General features: G+C 39.9%; 2 protein-coding genes across 6 annotated transcripts in view; one reads left to right on the forward strand and one right to left on the reverse strand.

Moving 5' to 3' along the window:
• The window catches only part of smurf2 (SMAD specific E3 ubiquitin protein ligase 2), a 206,396-nt gene extending 204,133 nt beyond the window's left edge, over positions 1-2,263 (forward strand). For 2 of the 3 annotated variants that reach the window (XM_052032635.1, XM_052032636.1), the window contains exon 20: positions 33-2,263. In XM_052032635.1, coding sequence (XP_051888595.1) covers positions 33-132 — 100 coding nt within the window. In that variant the 3' untranslated portion in view covers positions 133-2,263. The remainder of the gene's footprint in view (positions 1-32) is intronic. The other variant, XM_052032633.1, reaches the window with a different exon arrangement.
• Positions 2,264-5,480: 3,217 nt separating this feature from the next.
• The window catches only part of LOC127579750 (centrosomal protein of 95 kDa-like), a 57,480-nt gene continuing 48,901 nt past the window's right edge, over positions 5,481-14,059 (reverse strand). For all 3 annotated transcript variants that reach the window (XM_052032631.1, XM_052032632.1, XM_052032630.1), the window contains 3 exons: positions 13,867-14,013; positions 12,159-12,230; positions 5,481-9,622 (listed from right to left, as the gene is read on the reverse strand). In XM_052032631.1, the coding sequence (XP_051888591.1) occupies positions 9,446-9,622; positions 12,159-12,230; positions 13,867-14,013 (396 nt within the window). In that variant the 3' untranslated portion in view covers positions 5,481-9,445. The remainder of the gene's footprint in view (positions 9,623-12,158; positions 12,231-13,866; positions 14,014-14,059) is intronic.

The following is a 14,059-nucleotide window of genomic DNA, read 5'->3' on the forward strand; positions in this document are numbered from 1 at the left end:
AATAACACATTTTTGGTCTGTTTCTTCTCCAGCTTTAACAGAATTGACATTCCACCTTATGAGAACTATGAAAAACTCTATGAGAAGCTGCTAACAGCAATTGAAGAGACTTGTGGGTTTGCTGTGGAATGACATCCTCATGAATCATGGGACTTTCTGTACGCACCTGTCAGTGAGGGTTTTCTCCTGCCAAGGTTCCAGCAGTGCTTGGAGTATACAGGATGTCTTTCCCTTAGCAAGAGGAAAGTGAGAGGGAATGGATGATTAGGGAACTTTGAGGAAACTGGTCACCTGGCATTCGCCATGAGACTTTCAGCTGCTAAACTAATACCTGAAAAATTAAGGACTGCTGGCTTTTTATGTTTTGAACAGTTAGCAGTATTCTTGATAGCATTTCTGATTTAAAAGACTACTACAGAAAGTACTATTTAGGCATCAGTCTTAAGCCCATTTACTCCTTGCTAATTATTAATAGCCCCATGCATCATGATGTAGACTGCAGCATTCGGTACAACAAGCTATTGTTGAGCTGACGTGACTATTGCCATAATATCACTTATTTTCCTACTGTTCATTCATTTGGGTGCAAAGCATAGAAATTATCGACAGAACTGAGCTCTAGTAGACAATATTCAATATGGATTCTCAAATGGGAAATTGGCTAAATCTTTTTGTTTAAGAAATATCCTTCCTGATGTGCTCCAGATTTGGATCAACATCTATTAATCCAGTTTTTTAAATATATATTATAAAGGCATCACAGGAGAAGCATTCCACATTATTTCAGCCTGCTCAGCCATAACCACTTGACCCAAGTGCTCCCAATTGTTGAGGAGGGATTTTTTATGAACTGTATATTACCAGCCAGCATTGCTGAGAAATTTCTGTGTCGTTTTTCTTTATTATTGCATCAGTTATTTACACGACTTAAGGGATAAATACTTTATTGTATATTAACAGTGGTAGCGCTCTACAATGTCGGTTTTTATGCTCCCAGAATTTTGTAACGTAAAGGGTATGAATTACATTCCACTTTATTAGTTAAAGCTGGGCTGAGGCGAGCATCCTGGTAAAGCCAACAGCTATTAAATATAAAGTCGAAGAGCGTCGTCCTCAGTTATGTCTTTCTGTCCACAAGATGAATTATGACCTGTATATTAAATTGAGATAGCTCAAAACCCCTGGTTGACTCTTAAGGAGTTTGAATTCAGTGTATGATTTTATTTGTAATTTTAATGATAGGAAATGTTCTACGGATCCTTTACATTCATGTGAGTTTTAATATATTTATAACCTGTTGACATTCTTGTCGAATGATAGTATTTCTGTACTGGGAGCACCTGTTGATAAAGCAACCTTATGTTTTTTTGCCCTGCACTGCTGCCTATCAATTGCAAGAGCACCATCCAACAAGAAAGTATCCTGCCACGCTGCTTTGTACAGGTTTGGGTGAGGCGTGATATATAAATCTGAGGCTAATACTGTGATGATTTCAACTTTTAAGTTAATTGTATCTTAACTTTTAAACCACTTTTTGCACATCTTAGGATTTTAGTTCTGTTTTGGTCTATAACCCGACCCCATTCCCTCCCTCCCTCCCTCCCCCCCCCCCCCCATTCTGAAATAACAGGCTGACAGCTGACATCTATCAATAGAAGAGTTCCCAGTGGACACTTAAAACAGTCTCTTATTAATAAGTGCCCAATGCACACATGGTTTTCTTATGTGATCTATTTTGGAACAATACATAACACTATGCCTAAGCTTATCAATGGTGGATTTAAAATGAGCTGCATACACAGAAGTAAAAGCCAAAGTCGGCAGAGTGTTGCTCTTATAATAAAACGCATGCTTCATCATACAGCTGATAGCATCTAGCATGCTCCCATCGCTTCACAGACTTGAAATATGCTGTAAAAATCGAATAATACGATAAAGCAGACAGGAGCAGTTCACTGTATGTAACACATCAATTAATAGAATATTGTCTACCAGTTGTTAAAATCTTTTTTTATATATAGATGTAATTAGTTTACAATTAATCCCTTGGCTTTACTTCCCAGTTCTTAAAAACACCATATTTTATTTTGTTTTAGATTTTCCTCATTTCCATTTTATTTGTATTTATTACAGAGTGTTCTAGCATCGTTAACACATTGTATTTCACCCCCGCTGTTACATGGGCTTTAATAATTTAAAAAAACAAAAAAAAACTGTGTGGAAACAAACTTTTATGTATGTACCCATGCAGAATGAGCAATAAAGTGTATGCTGTTTGCACACTCACAGCATAAACAGTTTAATTTTATGTCTGCCTTCTGTAAATTATTTGTTCATTACATCAATATTTAAACGGTGGTATCCAACTATGGTTGGTCCTGAAGCACAATTCCTTCAATTTACCTCTGTACCTTTTCATTTGCACTGATTAGTAGGACAACTGAATCAAAAGAGAATGTCCTAGGATGAATCTAAAGTCTGACATGTGTTCTCTGATCTTTGCCAGCACAGAGTTGAAGTTCTGCAGTTGATTTTGGTTTCCTAGTTTAAGGACTGAAATCTGTATTACCATAGAACCATACAGCACAATACAGGCCCGTCGGCCCACCATGTTGTGCCGACCTTCAAACCACTCCTAAGACTCCTTCCTCCCACATATCCCTCTATCTTAAATTCCTCCATATGCTTATCTAACAATCTCTTGAACTTGCCCAATGTATCAGCCTCCACCACCACTGCAGGCAGTGCATCCCATGCCCCAACCACTCTCTGGGTGAAAAACCTCCCTCTGACATCTCCCTTGCTGTACCTTTGCTGTACATTTACATTTGCTGTATTACAATTTTCACCTTTCTCACAAATTCACTTGGTCCATTCCTGACTTCACTTTCTGGATCTCACCACCATGTCCATTACAAACCTATAAACTCTCACACCTATCTCAAATTATACTTCCTTCTACCCTGCCTCCTGCAAAGACTCCATTTCAGTTGTGTTTGCTCCAACAATAAGATATTCCATACAAGTGCCTCTGGAACGTCTTCTTTCTTCCTGGTCCATGGTTTCCTCTCTGCCAAAGTGAACAGCTCTGCTCTCACCCCCTCTCCTCCTGGACAAAGCAAAGAGAATTCCCCTGGTCTTCGCCTTCCACCCCACCACTCTCTGTAGTCAATGGATCATCTGTTGCAATTTCTTCAGCTAAAACAAAATCCCATCACTAAAAACACATTCTCCATCCCCCCCCCTTTTCAGCATTTTGAAGCAACAAATCCCTCTACAACTCCCTGGTCCACTGTTCCATCCCCACCAACCACTCTGCATCCTGAGATACTTTACAATGCAACCGCAACACCAATCCTTTAACCTCTTCCCACCATCCAGGGATCCAGACAGTCCTTCCAAGTGAAGCAGCGGTTCACTTACACTTCTTCCAATCTACTGCATTTGATGTACACTGTGACCTCTGAAGAAACCAAAAGCAAATTTGGAGACCACTTTGTGGAGCACCTGCGTTCAGTCCACAGGGGACCCTGAAATTCTGTTGCCTGCCACTTTAATTTGCCATCCTACTCTGACCCGTCTGTGGCCACTTGCACTGTTTCAAGGCCCAACTTAAGCTTGAGGAATAGCACTTCACCTTCTCTCTGGGTGCATTGCAGCCTTCTGGCCTTAATATTGCATTGTACAATTTCTGATGGCTTGTTTTCCCTGTCTCTCAGAACCAACCACTTTGGCTGTGTTATCAGTGTGAGATAATGACCCAGTACTGTTGTCCTCTCGTCTCCTTAGCTCTCCCTAATGTGCTATTTGCAGCACATCACACTTCCATGTCACTGTCTAACCGTCATATTAACAACTCATCCCCACAGAAACTACTTATTTTCCCTCTTTCCCAGGCCTGACAAAGGGTCTTTGACCTGAAATGTTAATGATGTTTCTCTATCCACAGATGCTGCCTGACCTGCTGAATATTTCCAGTGCTTTTTTGTTTTGGATTTCCAGCATCTGCAGTGTTTTATTTTTTGATTCCTATCCCTGGTTTAGGCTGGGTTCCCATCTTTAACTACTGTCCACTGCAGGTGAGTGAATGTAAAATACGGCGACAGCATTCAAGGACTGATCTGCAATCTCCAGGGAGTAAAATCAACCTGATATTTATTCACAGTATATACATTTCCTTGAATACTAAATTTGTTTCAGATTAACAAAAAGCTTTTTGACTGAAGTAGGCAATGAGTGCTGGGAGGCCACATGTTGAATCCTTTGTGAATGCATCCAACAAGAGCTCTGCACCCTAATGTCAGGTGAAAGTAGAATCATGTTCGCCAGATGGAGTTGGTTTTGTACCACGCTGTGAGATCTATTTTATCATCCTGGACCAAAGAGCACAATTATTGCTGCTGACTCGTTGGTGCCCCTGGATAGCATCATTTAAGTGGCTGCTTATCGATCTATCAGCCATCAGAATGCTGGATCTCCTCATGACAAAATATTTCCAGGTAAGAGAAATCTTTATGAAGCCAATACTTTCAGAGAAAATATTACAGCAATGTATTGTGCATCTTTCCAAACACTTTATGAAGTTGGGGACCCTTTATTTGAATTTGGGGAATTGTAGTTCTTTACCATGGAAATAATTAAAATTATAAATTTATACAGTAAAACAGAGGTATTGAACTCGTCCAGGGTATTAACACTGAAGTAGTATTCAAATTGTACAATAAACTCCGCTCTTAGTCTTTTGCCCACCCACCTCTAGTTTCTTCACTGATGTGTCAGCAATGTTCTTTGCTATTTAAACACCTCTATTAAATCTCCTCCTTTGCTGTAAGGAAAAAAAATCCCAGCTTTTCCTCGTAACTGAAATCTCATGACCCTGGTATCATTCTGGCACTCCTTCAAGATCTTGGCATCCTCTCCAAAGTGTGGAGCTCAAAAATGGACACTTTACTCTGAGGTCCTAACAAGCGGTTCATGAAAGTTTGCAATAGCTTCCTTATTTTTGTACATTATGCTTCTATTTATGAAGACAAACATACTGCTTAGCAGCAAGTCCCAACGCCTTATGGTAACCTCCTTTCACATTTATTGCAATCACTGTTGGCTATTCCTAGAGGGAGACTATAAAGGTAATGTTTTTAAATTTCATTAGTCCAGTCAAATATTGATGACTAATACAAAAAAATCCACAAACTGAATTATTTAAAAATCATAATTGCAACCTAATTATGAAACTACCAAGATTTGAGGTGACTTTGATTTGCCGCATGGTACAACTGGCCACCCTGCATATGTGTGGGCTCTTGCAGCCTTTTTGTCTGTTACTGTTTTGATTTCATCTTTTCATCCAAATTTAAATAATGAGTGTTTGCCTTTATAATTTGTAGTATTTCCATTCCACTACTGTATGAGGCTTGATATAATGAGTAAATCAAACACACAGAGCTACAGAATGATTAAGTATTCAGATTTCAAATTTAACTCTCAACAAATTTCCTTAAACATACGTTCGATAATTACTTTTAGATAATTACAGAGTAATTACATGAAGCCATTCATTTAAGTATCTGTGTGCCTGAAAAATAATTCATTGGCTTCTAAACATCATTGAACAAAAGCTCACAAGTAGCGTCACATCCAAAAGTAGTTATTGATTTGATTTCGTTTTGAACAAGGAAAAGAACCTTTATATTTTACAATCACAAAGTACTTGCAGCACAGAAACTGTTAATTTAGTCCAGCAAGTCTATGCCAGTGTTTACATTTCATATGAGCCTCCTCTCACCCTTCATCTAACTCCATAAGATATCTTGCACTTTTTTCCCTCTGCTTATCTGGAATTCCATGGATGCCTCAGTTATTTTCTTCAATGACTGCCTCTAGCAGCGAGTTCCTCCCTCTCACAAACCCTCTGCTGAAAGAATTTCCTGTTGGATTTATTAGTGACCAACTTGTATAAAAAGCCATAGTTCTAGTCACCACCATGGAAACCTCTCACTCTGGCCTGGCAAAGTTCCATAACCTTGGTCTGTTAGACTGCCACCCTCAGTATTTCACAGAGAAGGGAGCCCCAGCTTGTTGAATCTTTCCTGATGTGTAAAAGCCTCTTCAGTTCTGACATCATTATCTTTTTCACACCACCTTTGGCATCTCTGTTGTTCACAGTACTACATGAATGTTCCAATGTGCCACTTCTGTCCTAATATGTAAACCTATAATGCTCTCAATTAATAATGGAGTTAGAGAGATTGGACCTACAGAATGAACTAAGATTAGCTGTATGAGAATAACAGGATGGGCAGACGGGTGCAATTTAAGTGAAGATGTGAAAGAAATAGAACAAAAAAGAAAAAAAATGCTTGCAGTCGCAAGGTTTTATGGAATAGGAGAGACCCCTTGTGCAGAAATGCAAGTTATTAAAGGTTTGACAGCACAGCATTAAAAAGGCAACCGGTACCTACATACAAGTAATGTTGTACATAATCTGGGTACAAAGCACACTTTAGCCTAACCATTTTTGACTGCCTCGTATAAACACACAATGTTGGCAGTGAAACTGTGCAGAGAGACTTGTGCTATTGGAAATGTTTTCCTGCTGGAAATGGAAAGAATAGTCAAGGATTATAAAGAATTTGACAGATGATTCTGCATTTGACTGTTCAATATGATATTAATAAGAGGGCCAAGATGTAAGGAAATCACACAAACCAGTGACTAAAGTTCGTGATAAATCAGGTCCCTAAATTTTTAAAAGGAAATAGTTGGTTAAAGGGTCATTATTACGGGGGTGGGCGAATGATCAAAGGGGTGGCATTTAAGTGGGTGGCATGTGGAGCAAAAATACCTTTAAGGGGTTGATGGACTGTGTGCATGGAATTTAGTTAAATGTATGATTTTTGTTTTGGCATCACTCTCCCGAGGAAGGTTAACACAGAAACTGTACTTAATGTCCATATATAAGGCAACTATATCCCTGGTGGCTGGCTGACTGCGTTGCTGGGAAGCAGTCCTTGAAATGGCTCTCCAATGTCAAAATGGAACTGGGGTGGTAGGAGGAGAGGATTGCAATGAGTTCAGGAGGGAATTTATAAAATACCATTTTGTCACCAGAACATCCACTTTCTTGGTAAATTTGCGACTAGGAGCTCTCATCTACCTTTTATGAAGCGACAGTAGAACATGTTAAAGTAACTTTTAATGTTCCCTCTTTCAAGCAGAATGTGTGGCAGAAGTAAAGAATGGAATGCAAAATACCCCAAAGACTGGAATGTTTTGCTGAGTTTTAGTTTGGTTCAGGATGGTTTCCATTGTCTTGGTGCTTGGTGTTTGCTGTTCAGAAAAGGCTTGAGTTAATGAGATGCACCAATGTTTGATTCTGTTGCACCCACGTAGTAAAATAATCAGCTTGATGTGAGGGACCCATGCACTGGCTCAGCAAGCTGTTAATTTGAAACCTCCTTGCCCTGATTTCTTAGAGAAATATGTATGTGGGAACCCAGCCATTTGATAAAAGCTGGAATTAAGTCTGGTTTATTCACACATACACAAGCCTCCTCTGCAATCTGCCAGGAAATGCAATCATTTTTGCTGCTGAACCTATCAGTCACAATATCTCATTTAGTTTTACCAAGGTCCTTGGTGTTTGATTGGATGCCATTTACAATTTCTGCTGGGACAAAGCTACACTTTTAGTGGGAGGAAAGATGTTTTTCAAGTATGCTTTAGGGGATGTTTCTCCCATTTTTAAAACTAGTTAAAACCAAAATAATTAGGACCTAAATACACTGATCTAGTGCTTATTATAAAGTAATTCTACATTTGTCTCATCCCATCTTAAATCATTTTCCCTCACCACAACACTGAATTTACCATTTCACTATATAAAAAAAATAATTCTTGTACAGCTGTAGTTGTCAGTGCAATAGTTTTGGTTGTAGACCTCATCAGATTTTCTGCTTGAAAATGTTAGCAAGTATCATTTAGATACTGTTATTTTCAACTGGGAACTTAAGCAATGGTGGGAACAGCACAGTAACAGAACACATGAAGATCAGCACCACTAAACTGTCAAAACTAATTTCCAGTGGTCAGTGAAGGCCATGATCACAACTCCTTCCCCTCTATGCCAACTTGTACCATGCCCTCTTCTCTGTCACAGTTTCACTTCATTCCACCCAGGCTCAAAGCATAATTTTGCTGGCTTCTCTAAGTATCCAAACCACCATGTTCAGAGAGGCAAGATGCTTTCCAAGTTCAGTGCTTCAACAACAGACTTCTGCTGTTGAACTGTGATCCTCCCTCTTTCCACAAAAGTGGAATAAAAATATCTCTGCTTATATTCAACTAGAGCTAAACAGCTGTTGTATCTGCCTACATGTGTTAAATAGAACGCAGGGCCTGACTTGGGTCCATATGGACAAAGCCAACCATGATTGTGAAACAGCTCAGCAGCCAACACATCCCACCACCTGCCAGGCCCAGATCTTGGTTTCCCGCTTGTCTCAAACAGCTGTCCCTATTTAAGAACAACATTTGATTAAGGCTGCTTCTAGCATCATTCAATTAAGTCAGATGACTTAAGTGTTCTGATCAATAGTTTACCATTAATCTAATTGAAAATTTGGCTGTGATGTAGTCTTTACAAAAGTTGCACCAACCTGGTGATTAGAATGATTGGTTAAAACTGAGGTCCTCAAATTAATGCACCTTGCAATGAAGTAATACCCCTGCTTGTTTTGATGCAAGGGCTGCTGAGCGAGAACAAGCCTAGAGCATGGACTACCTAGAGCTCATAGTAAGTGTTTACTTAGAAATATTTGGGTAGCAAAAAATTTAATAAATTAGTTTCAAAAACATGATCACATTAGAAAAATTGTTAATGCAATATCCTTCAATACACTAGTCTAGTTATCCACTGTACAAAATAAATGTACAAAGTAATCTTGGAATACATGAGCTTTTCAGTATTAGTGTCAAACAGCAATATTGTGTAAACAACCATGTAAAGATAACACTAGGGTGCTGAGGATGGTCAAGTAGCTGAAAGCACAGCTGATATCCAGCCAGTGTTTCAGGCTCCTCATACAGTAGAAAGGTTTGATCACTAATTCAGCATAGATCTGGGAAGAATAGCAATAATTAAAGCAGTATTTATATTAAAACATCTTGGGAGCCAGCAAAGTCTTCATGGACTGTACAGTGTGGTAAGACTGACCTTTAGACTACCAGTTACCTGTTCCTATTTATATGTAAATTTTAAGGATTTGTTGAAAGACAAGCCTGGCAACAATTTAAATGGCAGAATATATGACCTCACCCTACTGCAGCTGAATGCATTTCCACTTATGTACATCTGAGCTTTAGGAACTTATCACGGTATTTTCATTAGTTGAGCCCTTTCTCCAAAAAAAAAGCACAAGAACCTAGTTCACCGAACAGCAAGTATTTAAGATGATGGGGTCTTGCTGTACTGGAACAATGCCATCTGCAGTTGGCGCTGTACACGCTCTGCCTCCAGTTCTCTGAAGTACACGTCGTCATCATCCCGGGTAATCATTTCCTGCAGTTCACGGATCTCCTTCTCCATCTTCGCACGTAGTTCATTCTTCAACTTTTGGAGGGCCTGCAGGGATTCAAACCACATTAGCAATGGACAGTGATGTTCGTCTGCGGTACTCTCAGCCCTGCCGCAACCGTTTCTGGTGCTAGATTAAAATCACATCTGTAAATATTTAAACTATATTGTGTTCCAAGAGAGATTTGAGGAGAATTTATTATGTCACCAAAGACTCTTGCAAATTTCTACAGATGTACGGTGGAGAGCATTCTGACTGGTTGCATCACCGCCTGGTATGGAGGCTCCGATGCACAGGATTGCAAGAGGCTGCAGAGGATTGGAGACACAGCCAACTCTGTCACAGGCACAACCCTCCCCACCAAAAAGGGCATCAAGCAGCAGTTCCTCACGGCAGCAGCATCCATCACTGAGGACCCTCAGCATCTGGGACATAACCTCTTCTCATTACTACCATTGGGAAGGAGGCACAGGAGCCTGAGGACCCACACTCAACATTTCAGGAGCAGCTTCTTCCCCTCCGCCATCAGATTTCTGAACGGTCCATGAACGCTACCTCGTTATTCCTTTTCGCACCATTTATTTTTGTAATTTATAGTAATTTTGTTCTTGCACTGTACTGCTGCTGCAGAACAAATTTCACAACATACAAGTCAATGATAATTCTGATTCTGAAAGAACCCCAATAGGTTAATCAAACATGTTTTTCCTTCCTTAAATTCACATTGACTCTGCTCTATCACATGTTCCAAGTGTTTTTATATCCCATTCTTTTCAATAAATTCCATCATTTTCTTTATGACTGACATCGGACTAACAGATCCATCTCTCCTTTCTTAAGCAGCGACATTAGATTTGCTGTCTTCTATTCTATTCTCGATGGAGTTTTGGAAAATGACAGAGCATCCACTGTGTCCAGAATTCTGGGATACACATCATCAGGTCTTATCAGTTCTACTCATTTAGTTTTAAAAATTTGCATTATCATTTCCTCATGCACTGGACCTTTCATGTTGCAGTCTCTTGGAAATTTTGTTTTGTCTGAAGGAAGGCAGACAAAACCATTGTTTAATTCCTCTGCTGTTTCCTTATTCCCCATTACAACTGCTCCTGTCGGTCTGTCTCACTCTTTTCCATTTTCTATTCCTATACAATCTCCTTGTCTGTTTTTTTTAATCTTTATTATCATTTTACTCATTCCATTTTCCATTTCTTTAAAAGGCTAAAAAACCAACAAGAAAAAAATGGTACAACCATGGCTATAGCGAGTTAAGGACCGATCTAATACTAAGGAAAAGGCTTGTAATTTTGTCAAATAGCAACAACAGGACTGAAAATTTCACTTCGCCAAAAAGATGGGTACTGATAAGGAAAGGCCAAGTGCAACACATGTAATCTAGCAGGATCCACAAACACTGCTGCTCATCTTTGCAAAAGCTTTTCTGGCAGTGTAACGTGGGTCCCGTAGTCTGGAGGTGAAATTATATGGGAGGAGGAAATGGCAATGGAATTAAACAATGGCAATGAAAATAACTGGAACTAGTGAAGCAGCAGATAATAGAATAAATGAGAAAATTAAAGAAATTAGTGTTTATTTTAAAAGACGTTGCATTAATTTCTCCAATACAGTCAGCAAGTTCCCAGAACCATTTGACTTAAAACCTCCAGGCTGCAAGAGGTGTGGTAGTGGATGCCCTGGTTATTATCTTCCAAAATTCCATTGTATTAAGAATAATTCCCACAAACTAAGGTTAAAAAATATAACTCTGCTAGTTGAGAAGTGGGGGTGAAAATTATGGGGAAGAAAAGACCAGTTAGTCTGACAGTGATGGGGAAAATGCTAGAATCTATAAAGGAAGTAGAATTAACACCCTCAGGAAATAATAGGATTGGGCAGAGTCAATGAAAGAGAATCATATCTGACTAATCTTATGGGCCACTCCAGCTTCTATTTCTGTTTTTATGAATGAGCCCAAAATTAAAATTCTACAATGAGATGGTTGGGAGAAAAGTTCACATGGAGAATTCTTGCCTTGACCACTGCCATCTGTATTTACAAATGTATGGTAACAGTGAATATTGGCTCAGTCATTAAACCAGTCTGGACTACTGAGTTCAAACCCAAATCCAAGTAAAGGCAGCCATGAGATGTTGTTACAACCCATCAAGTCCATCAACTTCCTGCAGGGAATTAAGTCTGCAGCCCTCGCCCAGGCTTGAGAAACAGGGGCACCTTTGAAATGGCTGGTAGTACAGTCACTTTGGGAAGAATCTAGAGGCTGATAGATGCTGGCTTAGCCAGTGATGTTCATGTGCTGTGAATGAAGTGGCTTTCTTCAGAGACACATAATGTGGTTTGTCAGGACTTGGGGTAGAAGGAAACCAACATTCCCAGTTTCTTCCCACACCCAGGCATGTGTTGGTAGGTTAATTGGTTAATGTAAACTACCTTTAACCAGGAAGCCGATGGGTGTGAGGGAGCAGATCAACAGGTGACTGTTAGAATTGCTCTACTGGGAGCCAGCAAAGGACCTGATGGGCTGAATAGCCTCCTGAACCATAATAAGCAGGGAAGTAACAGTACCTTGTTTTGTGCAGTCTCTCGCAAGTGAACTTTCTGCTGCTCTTGCGCCAGAGTTTCTGCCAACATTAAAAACTAAAACGAAAAAATATCTTGGTTGGATAATGAAGAATTTTCAACTTGTAAACAGTTAATTGCATTGCAATGCCTTGATTACCATTTATAAAATATTACATGTAAACACTGAAGCAGGACAAAGTGTACAATTGCATCTGAGAGGTTCCTCACTTTCATTAAGACTTGCAGTAATAATGACTTCATGATTAAAGTTCCGTGTGATACTCAAAATGTAATCACAATTTGTGGCAAAATTGCTTTCCAAAGGTTGTGATAAATCACAGTTGGCGCATTCTTCTCCTTTGCCACCCCCACAGCCTGCCTGACCTTTGACAGAGGGGATTGACAAGCTGACTCTTCATTTTCTATCTCTCTCGGCGAAGGCTGGTGGCATGAAAATCAAGTGAGAGACCAGATCCGGAACACAACTAATTAGTTTAGCTGCCACACCCTCTGTAAATGAAATCAGTCTTGCCACCCTGCTGGGACTCTCTGACAGTATAACTGGACTTATCCAGCAGCTACAGAGTGCAGTACAGTAAAAACTTTATCTGACATGCCCAGGACTTTGGTAGTGACAAACAAGCAGATTTTCTGGACTCTTGGATGTCATTTTATTAGTACTACAACACACTTCAAATATTTAAAGAAAAGTTAAGCAATATTTCAGCAAACACTATGTTTCAAAGGAGTACAGGAACCAGGGCCCCAACAAGTGAAAATTACAAATGTTACCTGGTAACCCAGGTGTCAAATAGTTGGATAATGAATTATTGGAGATGTACATGAGACTGTTGCTCGAGTTCCCATCAATCTGACAGATGAGCAAGAAAAGTTGTAGGGCACTTTTCAAAGAAGGACTGGCAAATTCTTGCTGTCCTCAAAAACTTAAGGCACAACCAACATCACAGGTGGGTGGTCTGGCCAAATTATAACATTGTTGTTACTGGGAATTCACTGTCACATTGCTCAGCTGCAAGGGTTGCAACTGGCTACACAAAGTACTTGGCTGATGCTGAAGGATTCTGGGGAGTTCAGTCAATGTAAATTCAAGTTATTTACAATCACAGAGAAGGCACGCCAGTAGCTCTACATTAGGAGTTTGAGGAGATTTGGTATGTCACCAAAGACTCTTGCAAATTTCTACAGATGAACAGTGGAGAGCATTCTGACTGGTTGCATCACCGCCTGGTACGGAGGCTCCAATGCACAGGATCAAAAGAGGCTGCAGAGTGTTGTAGACTCAGCCAGCTCCATCACAGGCACAACCCTCCTCACCCCTGAAGACATCAAGAGGAGGAGCCATCCATCATTAAGGACCCTTGCCATCCGGGACATGCCCTCTTCTCATTACAACCATTGGGGAGGAGGTACAGGAGCCTGAAGACCCACACTCAATGTTTCAGGAACAGCTTCTTCCCCTCTGCGATCAGATTTCTGAACGGTCCATGAACCCATGAACACTACCTCATTATTCCTCTTTTGCACTATGTTTATTTTTGCAAATTACAGTAATTTGTCTTTGTCCTGCACTGTACAGCTGCCGTGAAACAACAAATGTCATGATATGTCAGTGATAATAAACCCGATTCTGATCTTTGGCATCTCGCCAACATGTAGCAGTTTATCAGACCAGAGATTAGTTTTCAAATACCTGATCTCTATAATAATTCTCCATTGACTGCAACTCTTCCTTTTGTCGTTTCTTGTGCTCCTGCCGTTTCTCCTTGGCGTAAGCCTTCAATTCACGCAGCCTCTGCTTCTGAATCTGCAAACCCCCCTCAAACAAGTTCTTGAAGATCTTTAGGATTGGGTAAATAATAAATCACATTAGACTGGTTACTGCA

Source organism: Pristis pectinata, chromosome 18 (genome assembly GCF_009764475.1).
Source record: "Pristis pectinata isolate sPriPec2 chromosome 18, sPriPec2.1.pri, whole genome shotgun sequence".
Taxonomy (NCBI): domain Eukaryota; kingdom Metazoa; phylum Chordata; class Chondrichthyes; order Rhinopristiformes; family Pristidae; genus Pristis; species Pristis pectinata.